General features: G+C 45.8%; 1 protein-coding gene across 2 annotated transcripts in view; it reads right to left on the minus strand.

Annotated features, from left to right (window-relative positions):
• AR (androgen receptor) overlaps nt 1-15765 on the minus strand; it is a 242148-nt gene that overhangs the window by 194082 nt on the left and 32301 nt on the right. Inside the window, exon 1 of one of the 2 annotated variants that reach the window (XM_081847009.1) lies at nt 1613-1791. The exons of the other annotated variant lie outside the window; for it this stretch is intronic. Within the exon in view, the coding sequence (XP_081703135.1) occupies nt 1613-1776 (164 nt within the window). The 5' untranslated portion in view covers nt 1777-1791. Of the gene's footprint in view, nt 1-1612; nt 1792-15765 lie in introns of those variants that run through there. 2 annotated transcript variants of the gene reach the window in all.

Genomic DNA, 15765 nt, shown 5'->3' on the forward strand with positions numbered 1-15765 from the left:
GGATTTCTACCAGAAGGTGCCATTGAGAACTGAAGCTGGGACCTTATGCATGCAAGGCACTGGAGAACAGCTCTTTCCCATAGAAACAGATCAAGATTCTAGTCCTTATGGTTTTAAAAAGAAAAGGAGCTGAATTAAATGGGAAGCTGCCTAATATTGAATCAAACCACTGGTCTCTGTACCTTAGCACTGTCTGTCCTGGCTGGCAGCAGCTCTCCAGGATTTCAGACAAGGTTTCAGGCCCACAGACCGCAAGCTCACCCCTCCACTCAGTTTTACACTGTGAATTTTAATTCTTAAGCCACCTTTGGAAGGCGAGAGAGGAGACAGCAAACAGCTGAAATGTTCCAGTGGTAGCAGCAACATGCAGCACTTTGAATTCTTCCAAGCAACACAACACGTGTTGGCGGACCTTGCTTCAGCCTGATAAATCAAGTGCTGTTAGATGCATGCCACAAATATGGGGCGGAGGAGAAGGCTGGCGGGAGGTGAGATTTACTGTAAGTATTGTTACCAAGCAGTAGTGTAGCAGGGGGCCAAAATCATGAGAGGCGCAACCAAACGCCTCCACAACAGGCTCCCTGCTGTGCTCCTTCCAAAGCTGTGGGAGGAAGTCCACACCCAGGCTGGGCCTTCGCCCTTTGGGGCTGGGTGGTGCCGCCTTCTCCTTGGATGTCTGCCTGGGCTGGCCGAGAGGCAAGGGCTTGCTCAGCCAGCATGGGTGCTCGTTGGTGTGCCCTCCACACCTGCACCTTGCCACTGACTGCTACTGGTGTGCTGCCTGGCGTTGCCAAGAGGGAGGGAGCAGGACTGTACTGCCACTGCCACAGCCCACCAAGTAGGGAGGGAGGCAGGAAAGTGCCTGAGAGGGTAAGGCCCCACCCCTGGCATGCACCCCAGCTTCCCACTTGCCCTGCCCCAGGTGCTGGCAATTCATGCTACACAACTGTAACCAAGCAATATGTGTCAGTGGGGGTCAATGGAGTCAACATGATATATAGTGGTACCTCAAGTTAAGTACTTAATTCATTCCGGAGGTCCATTCTTAACCTGAAACTGTTCTTAACCTGAAGCACCATTTTAGCTAATGGGGCCTCCCGCTGCTGCCGCGCCGCCGGAGCCCGATTTCTGTTCTCATCCTGAAGCAAACTTCTTAACATGAGGTACTATTTCTGGGTTAGCAGAGTCTGTAACCTGAAACGTATGTAACCCCAGGTACCACTGTAGTGGGTAGAGTATCACACTAGGACTTGGGAGAAACCAGTTTTCTGATCCCCACTCGGCCCTGAAGCTCATTCACAGCCTAAGGTACTAAAATTCTAAGAAGCAGGGTGTGGGAAATTCACACCATCACGTTCTGCTCCTCGCTTTCCCATGACAATCCTGAGAGATCCCTTCTCCTCCTGTCCCAAACACAGCTAATTCGAGGCAATTAAATTCCAATGTGAGCTGGTAACTAGTAATGCCAAAATAAACAGTGCACGCTTGACTTTTAAGCCTGATGTGATGAAATGCCTTTGAATAAATAGGAGCAAAACGAGGCAGGGGGGGAACAGAATGAAAACAGAAAGTGCACTTCCCTGCTGGGTTTATCTGGTGTAGAATTACCCACCCACCACAAGTCATGGGGAGAAAAGGTTGTTTCACAGCAGCGAGAATCAGAGCAGTCTCGACTGCATCGTGGTGAAGTTTGTAGGCAAAGGTACAGCTGCCATGGCAAGAAGGCCTACAGGTGGCTCCATAGACCAGGTGGAGCTTTGTGTAAGGGCAACCCATTCACTCTGACTGACTGATTAAGCAGAAATGTGTGAGCAGCAAGCTTTGTGCATGTGGACCTGCTTCCATCAAAGTGAGTGGGTTGGGCCCTCCAGTTAACAGAACCCTGTTTGTGCAATAAGGGAGTACCTTTGGAACTCACCTCCTGGCAAAGCCAGTCTTGCTTTGTTCTTCCATTGGCTGGTGAAAACCTTCTTATTCCAACAGGCTTTGGGGAACTGCCTGTTTTTAATGAGGGGGGTGGTTTTATGGTAATGAGTCCCTATATAGGAAAAAGGCATGGTACAGTAATAATAGTATTACCATAGTATAGTACTATTAGTAAACCGTGTCTTTTACCTGCAGGAAATAATAATAAAAAAAATTATATTTATTTTTCCCCACCTTTCCCCCACACTGCAACTTAAAGCAGCTGACGCAATTTTAAACAAACACAGATAAAATACAAAAAGCTAAAAAGATATAAAACATAATAGTTTAAAAGTAACTGAACTATAATCAAATTAAAACAATAAAGTATAAAGCAAATCTATTAAAATGCACATAACATCACAGCACCGACTCTTTCATTAAAAGCAGCCAATTCCCAAAGTCCTGTCAGAATAAAACGGTCTTCACCAGCTGGCACAAGGACAGCCAGGAAGGAGCAAGTCTGGCTTCTTTAAGAAGGGAGTTCCTAAGTTGCCACGGAGCAGCCACGAAGAAGGCTCTGTCCCACATCCCCACCAATTGTGCCTGTGAGGGGAGGGGGTGGGACAGAGAGAAGGCCTCCTCCAAAGATTTCAAAGCTCAGGCAGATTCATATGAGGGAATACAGTTTTCCAGAGTCCTGACCTAAGCCTCTTAGGGCTTTATAGCTCATAACCAGCCCTTTAAATTGCAGCAAGGGAGTCATCTACTTCCTATAACCAGCCAAAGTCAACAGTCTGGCAGCAGCTCTCTGAGCCAGCTGGAGTTCCTAGGCACTTTTCAAAGGCAGTGTTACAGTAGTTGAGAAGGTATGTTGCTGGATTTGGAGCAGAAATTTACTATTTGCTAGGCAATGGGCAGATAATTCCCTTATTTATCAATGCACGTGCACACGTGAGGATTCCCCAAGCAACTGAAAACTGGGACACACACTTCTTTATATTAAATAGGAGGGTGTACTTAGAAATGTAGGGTGCTGCCTTCACACCATGGCTCCGTGAAGCCCAATAACTAGCAGAAGCTCTCCAGGGAAAAGACTGAGATGTGATATGCTGTCCACCTTATCTGAAGGGCTGTCCCATGGAAAACAGAGCAAGCTTGTGTTCTTCTACCCCACAAGGCAGGACTCAAACCAATGGGTTCAAATGGCAAGAAAGAAGATTCTAACTAAACATCAGGAAGAAATTTCTGATGGCAAGAGCCATTCAACAATGGAACGGACTGCCTCAAAAGGCGGTGGACTCTCCTTCATTGGAGGTTTCTAAACAGGTTGGATGGCTACCTGTCAGGGATGCTTTAGCTGTAATTCCTGCATTGCAGGGAGTTGGACTATGGTTACTAGAATTTTTTCAAGGAATCCGTGGACACTTTTTTTTTTTTTTTTGAATTTCATGCTTTATTTTAGGAAAGGGTTGCCCAGAGTTCTTGACCTTTTTAAGGGGGGGGGACCCCAAAGTTGTCGGCCGCACACCTCAACACAAGGCAGGCAGAGAAGCCCATCTACAAACACACAAACACCAAAAAAAGAGGTTTGGGGGGGGGGGAGAGGTTGAGTAAAGGCGCTTGCTGGTCTTGGGAAAACACGCATTAAAACACACACACAAGGCACCGGCTTCCCAAAACCGGGAGACCACTGGAGAGCGAGTGCAGATTTTGTCCAGGGACAGATTGGTGAATCCGGGGACTGTCCCCGGGAACCCTAAGTTGGACTAAATGACCATTAGGAAGCCTTCCAATTCTGTGTTTCAGAAATGAGTCTTCCCAGCCCTACTAATACGGAAATGAATGGACCTGGAAGCTCTGGGTACCAATTGTACACAGAACTAAAATAGTTACGGCACCAGCTCTGCCTTAAGAGCATAAGCACATAAGCAGGCCAATGGCCTACCTTGTCCAGCATCCAATTCTCACAGGAGCCGATCAGATGCCCATGGGAAACCAGCGAGCAGGATCCGACCACAACTGCACTTTCTCCTCCTGTGGTTTTCAGCAACTATACTTGAAGATGCAAGCCTACAGCAGAAACTCTTGCAGAGACAGCCTTTCTCCAAAAGCTGTTTGTGCACTAGGAGCAATTGATTGATCTGATAATACATACCTGATGAAAACACAGCAGAACAACCAGTCCTCAATGAAGGGAGCTGAGCAAGATGAGGATAGCAAATCACACAGAGATGCAGCATAGCTCTTGCAACACATCTCACTCTTTTGGGAAGCTAATGAGGACCCTTAAGAGGCCAGCCAAGGTCTTACAAATAAACTTGTCTTACTAGCTCAGCAACATAATCCTCTATTAGATTCTAACCATCACTGGGCACAACACCCAGGAAATTGAAAAGGATTCAGGACATCATCTATACTGACCCCATCAAACTGTAACATAATTTTTGTTTAATAGGAGCACTTAGCTATTTAATTATTATTTTTTCTCTTTTCTGAGGCATGCCAGCAGTTCTCTCATGAGAACTAGTTTGGGAATTGTGAGCAAACAATATTTTCCACTGTTATATTCTTCCCACAGAAAAATGTTCTCCTTTTAGAAATGCATTGTTTCATAAAATTAGTAACCATCAGTAAACACAGTTCAAGTCAAATTGAGTAACTGGGATCTAAAAATACCATTTGCAATTAAACTTTTAAACTCCCCCCTCACCCAGCAGACTATCCGCAGGAAGCACATATTACTTAAGAAGACGGCTTTCTGCACCTTCCATTTTCCTACTGAAACCTAAATACTGTAACTTCAAGGAGAAGTTACACACTACTGAGTAGCCCATCTTAAAATATTTACAAGCATCCCAAACAGAAATAATTTCAAAGCAGAGCTTTGAATTTCTTTGTACATAACATTAAGTGCAATTTATCGATTTTCCCCTGCACCCCCCCCCCATGTCAGATGTTTCCCACCTCTTCTGGCTGTTGGAAAACCTTTTGAAATATTTATAGTTTGTAAAACATTCATTTTTATAGTGTTTTATGTTTGAGTTTTAAATATAAGGTCAAAGGAACTTGATAAATCATATCCCTAGTGATTGAAGGCAGAAGAATATTCAGATCCAACATTTTCTGTGTGAAACACGTATGATGATTGATTGCATTTATACCACATATTCCCCCTCCCCCCAAAGAGTACAATGTAGCGTACCTGGTTCTTCTCATTTAATTCTCACAGCAACCCTATGAGGTGGGTTAGGCTGGGAGAAAGCAGTAACTAGTCGAAAGTCACCCAGTGAGATTCATGGCTGAAACTCTCCTAGGTCCTAGTCCGACAATCTAACCACCACTCCACTGCTTTGTGGTGCTTCCAGTCCTACTTGGATGGATGTTTCCAGAGGGTGATGCCTGGGGAGCGTTCTGTGGCCCCATGGAGCCTTCAATGTGGGGTTTCTCTGGGTTCGATTTTATGCTATTTAAACATCTACATGAGACCGCTGAGTGGAGTTATCCAGAAGTTTGGAGTACATTGTCATCAATATGCTGATGACACGCAGCTCTACTTCTCCTTTACATCTGCAGGTGTGGCAGCAGATGTGCTGGACCACTGTCTTGGCTCACTAATGGACTGGAAGAGATCCAACAAACTGAAGCTCAATCCAGATAAAACTGGGGAACTATTAGCGGCCTGTTCTAGACTGAGTGGCTGGGAGGTTACCTGCTCTGGATGGTATAATAACTAACTAACAAAAAAAATAATCAATCAATCAATCCCATGTCACGATAAAGTTTGAGGTGCACCTGGAGATACCTGCTTAGGTAAAACTCCTGAGATTGTTTAGGGGGAAACCAAGGAGTCGGTCAAGATAGTAAGAAAAAAAATGTCCAAATTTAATGGCAGAAAGCTTTGAGCTTAACAGTAATTAAGTTGAGCATAATAATAATAATAATCAGGGTTGAGCAAGTTAAGTTGTTATGGTGTGGCCAGACATTTGTTTACTCAACCATCACCCTTCATGGCTAATAATAGTAGGCTGGAAAATGACCTGGGTTTTGGATTAATGCCCATTTTGTGGAGGTGCCGGTTCCATTCCACATGAAAGAAGTCATGAGACCACTCTGAGACAATTACAAGAGACAGCATGGTGTAGTGGTTAGAGTGTCAGGCTAGGACCTAGGAGACCAAGATTCAATTTCCCACTTGGCTATGCTCACTGGGTGTGACCTTGAATAGTCACTGCCTCTGAGCCTAACCTACCACTAGGTTCTCTCCACTGCTCCCAGCAAACGTCTACACAAAACTGCTGTAAGGTATCACTTGGGGGTGGGGAGGTAACATCATAAAGCTGATGACATCCAGCTCTCTCCCCTTTTAGCATCAGACCCAGATGTAGCAGTGCTGGATCAGGGCCTGCAACCAGTAAACAGATGAATAGTGGCCAGAAACCCAACAGTGACACGTCAGAGATTCTGCAGGTGGGTGGTTTGTTTGCTCAGAGAGACGTCGTTCTGAATGGGGTTCAGCTACTCCCTCCTGGATCAAGTCCACAGCCTGGGGGTTCAAATCCTCCTCCCCTCAGCCATGAAGCTTGCTGGGTGTGTCCTTGCCTCTCAGTCTAACCCACTGGGCAGGAGGCGGGTGTTATGAGGTTTGTTATGAGGATAAAAGGGGGGGGGCTATTTATGCCATCTTGAGCTGTTTGCAGAAAAGAATGGTGTATTAATGCCATAAATAAAATTTAATAAATAAATGCAGAACCCCAACACCAAGCCCTGGTCACAGCATCTCATCTCTCAGCGGTATAAAGCACGCCCCTGAATGCTACCCCCCAAATTCCTCTGTTAGTGACTTTTGAGGCAGAAGGGACGAAAGATTGCCAAGGCAAGTCTAGAACTTTTTCTTTCTAGAAGCTTTTGATGATAATGATGATGATGATGATGATGATAATTTATTATTTATATCCCATCCATCTGTCTGGGTTTCCCCAGCCACTCTTGGCAGCTTCCAACAAAGATAAAAAAATACATTAAAACATCGGTCATTAAAAACTTCCCTAAACAGGGCTGCCTTCATATGTCTTCTAAGTGTCAGACAGTTGTTTATCTCTTTGACATCTGATGGGGGAGTGTTCCACAGGGCGGGTGCCACTACCGATAAGGCCCTCTGCCTGGTTCCCTGTAACCTCACTTCTTGCAGTGAGGGAACCACCAGAAGGCCCTCAGCACTGGATCTCAGTGTCTGGGCAGAATGATGGGGGTGGAGATGCTCCTTCAGGTATACTGGGCCGAAGCCATTTAGGGCTTTAAATGTTGACACCAACACTTTGAATTGTGCTTGGAAACATACTGGGAGCCGATGCAGGTCTTTCAAGACCGGTGTTATGTGGTCTCGGGGGCCGCTCCCACTCACAGTCTGGCTGCCACATTCTGGATTAGTTGGTAGTTTCCGGGTCACCTTCAAAGGTAGCCCCACATAGAGCACATGGCAGTAGTCCAGGCAGGAGATAACTAGAGCATGCACCACTCTGGCGAGATAGTCCGCAGGCAGGTAGGACCTCAGCCTGCGTACCAGATGGAGCTGGTAGACAGCTGTCCTGGAAACAGAATTGAAATGCGCCTCCATGGACAGCTGTGAGTCCAAAATGACTCCCAGGCTGTGTACCTGCTCCTTCAGGGGCACAGTTGCCCCATTCAGGACCAGGGAGTCCTGCATCCCCACCCACCCTCTGTTCCCCAAAAAGAGTACTTCTGTCTTGTCAGGATTCAACCTCAATCCATTAGTTGCCATCCATCCTCCAGATTTTGCAACCGCCTCCAGACACTCACACAGGACCTTCACCGCCTTCACTCATTCCGATTTGAAAGAGAGGTAGAGCTGGGTGTCATCTGCATACTGGTGACCACCCAGCCCCAACCCCTGATGATCTCTCCCAGCGGCTTCATATAGATGTTGAAAAGCATGGTGGAGAGGATGGAACCCTGAGGCACCCCACAAGCGAGAGCCCAGAGGTCTGAACACTCATCCCCCAACACCACTTTCTGGACACGGCCCAGGAGGAAGGAGCGGAGCCACTGTATAACAGTGCCCCCAGCTCCTCTAGACAGTCCAGAAGGATGCTATGGTCGATGGTGTCAAAGGCCGCTGAGAGATCCAGCAGAACTAGGAAACAGCAAGCTATCTTAAGAGGTTTCTCACACCTACAACCATTCATCCTGCATACTTTATGCACTAAGTTTCACGCACTTACATAACAAACAAAACAAATTGATTTACGAAGGGGGGGAGGAGACATTTTTCATTTTTAAAAAACATTTTAACAGTTCCATTACTTACTTTACAACATCAGGCTGTAAATTCTGCCTGGCTAGAGAGACCAGAGGAAAGATCATGAAGTCCAGGATGTTTATGAAGGGCATAAATAAGGAATGACAGCTGGTCCTTAATGAACAAGCAGTAAATTTCTGTAGGAAATGAAATCCCACTGTCTTAAATTTTGTTTCAACACCTGTCAATTTCCTTGTTAACCACAAGCACACTGAAGCCTTGCAAACCTGAACTGACTATCATTCTGACATTATTAACATCAAGCATGTTTTGAATATGCTTCCTAGAAATCCTACTAGCCCACCAAGCGGAATGACAGCCACAAGGTCAGGTGGAATGCAATGAATTTCAGTAGGGACAAATGTAAGGTTCTGCACTTAGGCAGGTTTAATCAGCTGCATCAATACAAGATGGGGATCATGTGGCTTGCCAGTAGGACATCTAGAAAGGATCTAGGAGCCTTAGTAGACCACGGTGTTAACATGAGCTAACAGCATAATGCAGCAGCAAAAAGCTAATATTTTTCTAGGCTGAATCAACATAATTCATAGTCCCATTCATAGTCATGGTACCACTCTATTCTGCCTCGGTTAGACAACATCTGGGTCCAGTTCTGGGCACAACAATTAGAGAAGGATATTGGCAAGCTGGAATGTGCACCGAGGAGAGCTGCCCTCAAGGGTCTGGAAAACAGTTTTTGATGAACAGTTGAGGGGGTTGCATATGTTTAGCCTGGAAAAGAGGAGACTGAGATATCTGAAGGGCTGTCACAAGGAAGATGGAACAAGCTTGTTTCCTTCTGTTCTGGAGGGTAGAACCCAAGTCAATGGCTTCAAGTGACAAGAAAGGAGGTCTTCCTTGCAATGCGGTGGACTCTCCGCCCTTGGAGGTTTTTAAGCAGAGGTTGGATAGCCAACTGTCATGGATGCTTTAATGGAGATTCCTGCATTGCAGGGGGTTGGACTAACTGCTCCTCAGTTTCCCTTCTAACTCTGCAATTTTGTGATTCTATGATTCCATGGTAGAAACGCAAACCTGTGCAATTATTTTGAAAAACAGCCTTTGAAGAAGTTTCTTCTGTTACGGGACAGGTAATCCGAAGCTAGCTTTATTTAATCTGATGACTACAAGAATTAGCTTTTAAAGTACATACTAATCCTCTCCATGCCCACAGCTACAAATATACTGGAAAGAGATTATTAAGGGCTCAGCCACAATTACCTTTCCTTCGAGCTTTCCACACACAGTGTGCACTTTAAAGTTCCATGTCTGAGTAGGGTTTTTTTTTTTTTTGTCCCAGAGCTTTCTACACAAAAAACTTGGCTCTTTAAAGCTGAATCAGAGCAAACAGCAATCCACTGAAAACCCCAATTACCATTTGTTGTGCTTCAGTTTAAAGATTGTGTTTTTGTGGGGAGCTCTGTGGTAAAAAAACAACAGAAAAACATGGACACAGATCTTTAAATTGTGGACCCGTGCATGGAAAGAGCAGTGAGCCTGGGTAAAGCCTAACTTAACTCTGAAGGAGTGGCGGGATAGTCTATGGAATACAGTCAATTTGGAGAAAGTAAGGGAGCATATTGCATTGCTCTGGAACACAAAGACTAAATATGGTCATCTGCCCTCAAAAAGGATACTGTAGAGTTGGGAAAGGTTCAGAAAAAGGCAACCAAAATTATTGCAGGGATGGAGTGACTCCCCTATGAAGAACGGTTGCAGAGTTTGGGACTTTTTAGTTTACAGAAAAGGCAAGGAAGAGGTGATAGAAGTTTGTAAAATGATGCATGGAATAAAATAAAGCACTGCATGAGAACTTGTGGCCATCCAATGAAGCTTAATGTTGGAAGATTCAGGGTGGAGAAAATACTTCTTCATGCAGCACATATTCAAACTATGGAACTTAATCCTGCAGGAGGCAGCATGGCCAGCAACTTGGATGGCTTTAAAAGAGGATTTGGCAAATTCATGGAGCAGAGGGCTATTGACAGCTACTAGCCAGGATAGCTATGCTATGCCTCCACAGCTGGAGGCAGCTATGCTTCTGAATACCAGTTGCTGGAAACCACAGGACAGGAGAGGGCTATTCATGCACAGATCCTGCTTGCTGGCTTTCCATAGGCAACTGCTCAGCCACTGTGAGAAGAGGATGCTGTGCTAGATGGGGCCCTGGCCTGACCCCACAGGCTCTTCTTCTGTTCTTATGATTTCAATAATGGCATGTGTTTATTCAGTGCAATGGATAAAGCTCTCCACACCAGCTCCACCTGTGAGCTGTGGCTCACTCTAGGGCAACCTGTTATGGTGGAGAGCAGAAGACCCCTAAACTGATACAAATCATTTCATTTACAAACTTAGTTATTGTTTGACAGTGGGCTTATGAAGGATGGGCTTGTGTGCACATGGGGGGGGGGAGTTTCAGGCAAAATAGTCACCACCTGCATGTCTTTTTAGAAAGTGGAAAGAGAAAACTTAATAGGAAGAGTATTAGCCAGGCTTCTCCCAAGAGCCTCAAAAGCTTTTGTTAAAAATAAAAAAAGTGGGGAAGAAGGAAAAGGGTAATTTGTCCTAGATGATGGATTTACTAGACTGGTAAACAGCTGCTCACTTGGTGTTCTCTGGAAAGCATGAATTACCTCCAGAAAGGGAGGTTCATGAAGGATGTTTAGCCTGGAGAAGGGGCTAAAGGGCTATCACAAGGAAGATGGAGCAAGCTTGCATCTGGCTGCTCCAGAGGTCAGGAGATTCAAACAACAAGAAAGGAGATTCTGACTAAACATTAGGCAGAACATTCTGAGGGTAAGAGCCATTTGGCAGTGGATAAGACTCCCTTGGAAGATGGTAGACTCTCCTTCATTGGAGGTTTCTAAGCATAGGTTGGGTGGCCATCTGCCAGGAATTTTTTTCAATGTGATACTTACATTATGGAGGGTTGGGCTGGATGACACATGGGGATCCCTTCCAACTCTATAATTGTGTGAATGTAAACTGAAGGAGAATGGGCTTTGCTCCTTTTTCTTTTTTCCTTTCTGCACCACAAACAATTGCAACTATTTACATAAGTGAAAGTGAGCAGAGCCCTGGAGAGAAGTCTCACCTGAAGCCAAGTAAGCCCAAGTGCAGTAGTAACATCATTTCCCCATTGCCTTAATCAGGAGAGTGAAAGACAACGAAGAGGAGGTAGCCTTGATCGCCTCCCCTTGGCCTTCTGGGGTTTAATCTTTCTATCCTGCTTTAGCCAAGTTCAAGGGAAAGATCAGCAACGACCTTAACTGTGATTAATGCTAATGCTTTTGCTTAGCCAGGCTAGGAAGGAAGCAGCATTAAATCTGCACCAGTCATGATCTCTTAAACTCATCTCTCTAATCAGAAGTAAGATTATAATACCCCCTGTCTTATAGGGTTGCAGTAAAAGGATTACCTAAGATAAAGGAGTCAGAAGCATTTTGCAGTAATGGAAAGGCCTTACAAGCAATTGTTCTTGTAAGGAGCATGCTCACAAGCCGGTCTTTTAAGAAGAGTTTGCTGGATCAGGCCAGTGGCCCATCTGGTCCAGCATCCTCTTCTTCTCACAGCCAGATACCCCAATGGGATACCCACAAGCAGAATTTGAGCACAAGAGCCCTCTACCCTTCTGCAGATCCAAGCAACTGATATTCAGAAGCATTGCTGCTTCCGACCATGGAAGGCTAAGCACAGCCACTGGGGCCAGCAGCCAATGACAGCTGTTTCCTCTATGAATTTTAAAAGCCATTCAGGTGTGCTGTGTGAAGAACTCCTTCCTTTTACCTGTCCCGTATCTTCCAGCATTTAGCTTCAAGCTTGCATATTAGGAAAGGGGGGGGGGGCTTTCTCCATTCACTTTCTCAAATCCCCAAACACTGCACACTTTCCTCAAAGGGGAGTTGCTCCACCCTCCCAATCTCCACCCTGAGATAGAGCTGTGCAGCTCTTTCCTAACCAAGGACTGAGCACAGCATTATGCCTCCAGCACAGAGCAAGTTCAAATGAATCACATGAGAGCCACATTAGGCTGACAATAGATTGCAGCTTTTACGAGTGCTGATTTTTGGGGAGTCACAAACACTTTTAATCTCATCCCATTTTTTCCTCTGTGCAAACAGATTTTGAAATGGCTGGGGGGTGAGGTTAAACAAAAATCCTCCCACGCCTCTTTGGCAAGAGATAGAACTAGAATGAGGTTCCAGAATTGGGCAGATGAAACTGCCATTTTCTCCAACCTTAAATTTGATTCTCCATATTTCTATATCAGTTGTTGTTGCTGCTGTTGTTGTTGTTGTTGAAGTCATCGTGAAAAATGGTATGCCATTTGGTGGGACTTTATCTCATATGCAACAAATAAAGACATGCAGGACTTCCTCTCCATGGTATGGTATGAAATTTGGCTGTCCTAATGGTCTTAAGCATTCTACCTACTTGATATTGGAATCATAGAATTGTAGATTTTGAAGGGGCCCCTGAGGCTCATCTAGTCCCACCTAATATTAAGTTGCTCCTAGATATACTGCACTCCTTTTCTGTTCCTCTACATTTTTCTTGTATTGATTTGTTTTTATTTACTTCAATAAAACCTTTTCAGAAAGAAAGGCCTTGTGAAAATTCATCAGATTTCTCCTAACACACACATTTTTGTATGCAAGCGTGCCCAAGATACAATACTCCATAAAGCAGTTTTCTATAATAAATGCACGCTATGGGTTATTTTCACTAATAGATGCTTTTCTTTTTGAAAGATTACTTGGCTGAAGAAACGCAAAAACTGGAAAAGTACACACAGCTTAAATGTTTTATTTAATTCATTGCTCCAGAAAGTGCAGATGAGGGAGATCCATCCCATGCTCCAAACCACAAGCACAGCCCCTCCCTCCACCCCGTCAAACTGTCTCCACTTCTCTAAGAAAAGAAAATACAGGCAACTCCCTATTTACACGCAATCTATTTGCATACGACCCCCTGGGGCTTTTCCCTCCTACAAAAAGCTAGGGAGGTGATAACATCTAGAGCAGAGGAGGCGGCAGGTGGGCAGCCAACCAACTGATGGGATATTCTCTTTTATCTGCGGTGAGGAGTTTCCAGCCTAAAACTGCGGAGGGAAGTCAAAAGGCGAGATGCACATCCCTTCTCTCTCTTTTATGGACACCCTACCCAGGTGTGCATAAAAGTAGCTGGAGGAAGTGCAAATGCCATACAATGATGCTATGACAGGAAGGCATCATCAACCTATCCTCTGGTCACTTTTCTGGGCCTCTTACATGGTTGTATTACTGCAAACCTTTCAGAGACTCGGCAGCTACCTGCTCACTTCCCTCTTGCTTCTTTAGACAATCATAAAACCACAATTCCCAGGGTGTGTTCTCTCTCTCTCTCTCTCTCTCTCTGTGTGTGTGTGTGTGTGTGTGTGTGTGTGTGCGCGCGTGTGTATAATTCCATCTACAGTGGTACCTTGGGTTACAAACTTAATTCTTTCTGGAGATCCGTTCTTAACCCAAAACTGTTCTTAACCTGGCTGAGGTATGCTTTTGCTAATGGGGCCTCCTGCGGCTGCCGCGCTGCTGGCACGTGATTTCCGTTCTCATCCTGGAGCAAAGTTCTCAACCTAAGGTACTACTTCCGAGTTAGTGGCATTTGTAACCCGAAGTGTTTGTAACCCGAAGCGTTTGTAACCTGAGGTACCACTGCATTCCTAACCCAAAAGGTGCACATGGCTCCCTCTCCCCAAGTTTACATCTTACTACAACCCTGTGACGTAGGTTGGGCTGAGAGCTCAGCCACATTCTTTGGGAAAGACAGCAAGCGCTCAATTCAGAAGCATTGCTGCCTGTGACCCTGGAGGCAGCGCATAGCCATCCTGAAGCCGTCTCCTTCATGAACTTGCCCAATCCTCTTTCAAAGCCTTCCAAGTTGGTGGTAGGGCTGGGCGATATATCATCCAAAACCACTTTGAAGTTCACATAGTGATATCTGTTTATTAATATTTGAGCTGGCAATATATTGCAAATCACAATGTGTGTAAGGGTGTGTAATGCAATAACCCACCAGTTAAACGTTGCAATGTTATCACCACCTAAACCTCACAATATAACCAGCTTAATGTTGCAATCTACTGTACCACAATGTCTGAAATAAGGGCGGAACTATACAGAAGCACTACTTAGGGGTCTAAAACCACTCCTGTGAGAGTGGCTTAGGGGTCTAAAACAGAAAAACAACAATATTATCAGTCATTAAACACTCAGTTTCACCAGCAGGCAAGCCAAAATGCATCCAAGTGAGACTTTTGGTTTGGGACTTGACTACCAAATGGTGGAATTTCGGACAATCCAAAGTACTGTGATGAGTCATAGACATAATCTGGGATTGCCAGACTGCCAGCAGGCATGCTAGGAGGCAAAAGCAGCACTGGCAGAAACGGCTTGCCATGACCATGATACGTGTTGGCAGTAGCAGAGACAACCCGCAAGGCCTTGTGGTTGGTGGCACAATCAGTGGTGGCCCGTGAGTCCTTGTGGAGGTGATGGGAGGGACAGCAGTAGCAGCTGCAGCCTGCAAAGCCTTGTAGTTGGTGGCACAAACAGTGGCGGCCTGCGGGACCTTGTGGCGGTGATAGAGAGTGGCGGCAGTAGCAGTAGTGGCCTGCAAGGAGTGATGGGAGATGACGGCAGTAGCGGCGGCCTGTAAGGCCTCACAGTGACGGCAGGAGGTGGCGGCAGTAGTGGTGGCAGCCTGCAAGGTCTCAAGGTGGCAGTGGAAAGTAGTGGCAGTAATGGCAGTGGCCTGCAAAGTCTCATGACAGTGACAGGATGCAGCAGTAACAGTGGCAGCCTGCAAGGCCTCATGGCAGTGACGAAGCGACAGCTGTGGCAGTAGAATGCAAGGCCTCGCAGCAGTGACGGAAAATGGTAGCAGTAGCAATGGAAGCCTGAGAGTGGTGACGGGAGGTGGCGGCAGTAGTAGTGGTGGGTGGCCTGCGAGGCCTTGCAACACTAATGAAAAGTGACGGCAGTAATGGCAGCAGCCTGAAAAGTCTCGCCTCACGGCAGTGACAGCAGGTAGCGAGGCTTTGTAGGCTGCTGATTACTTTGCCACTGCTGCCAGGCTGCTGCTGCTTCTGCCACCTAGCAGGCCTGCTGGCAGCCCCAGATTATTTGTATTCACTATGACTCATCACCGTACTTTGGATTGTCCTGAATACCACTATTTAGTAAAGGTAAAGGGGACCCCTGACTGCTAAATCCAGTCGCAGACGACTCTGGGATTACGGCGCTCATCTCACTTTACTGTTTGCAGATAGCTTCTGGGTCATGACTAAGCCGTTTCTGGCGAACCAGAGCAGTGCACGGAAAAGCCGTTTACCTTCCCACTGGAGCAGTACCTATTTATCTACTTACACTTGATGTGCTTTCAAACTGCTAGGTTAGCAGGAGCAAGGACCGAACAACGGGAGCTTACCCCGTTGCGGGGATTCAAACCACCAACCTTCTGATTGGCAAGCCCTAGGCTCTTTGGTTTAGACCACAGTGCCA

The sequence above is a fragment of the Podarcis erhardii genome (genome assembly GCF_964252035.2).
Source record: "Podarcis erhardii genome assembly, chromosome: Z".
Classification (NCBI taxonomy): domain Eukaryota; kingdom Metazoa; phylum Chordata; class Lepidosauria; order Squamata; family Lacertidae; genus Podarcis; species Podarcis erhardii.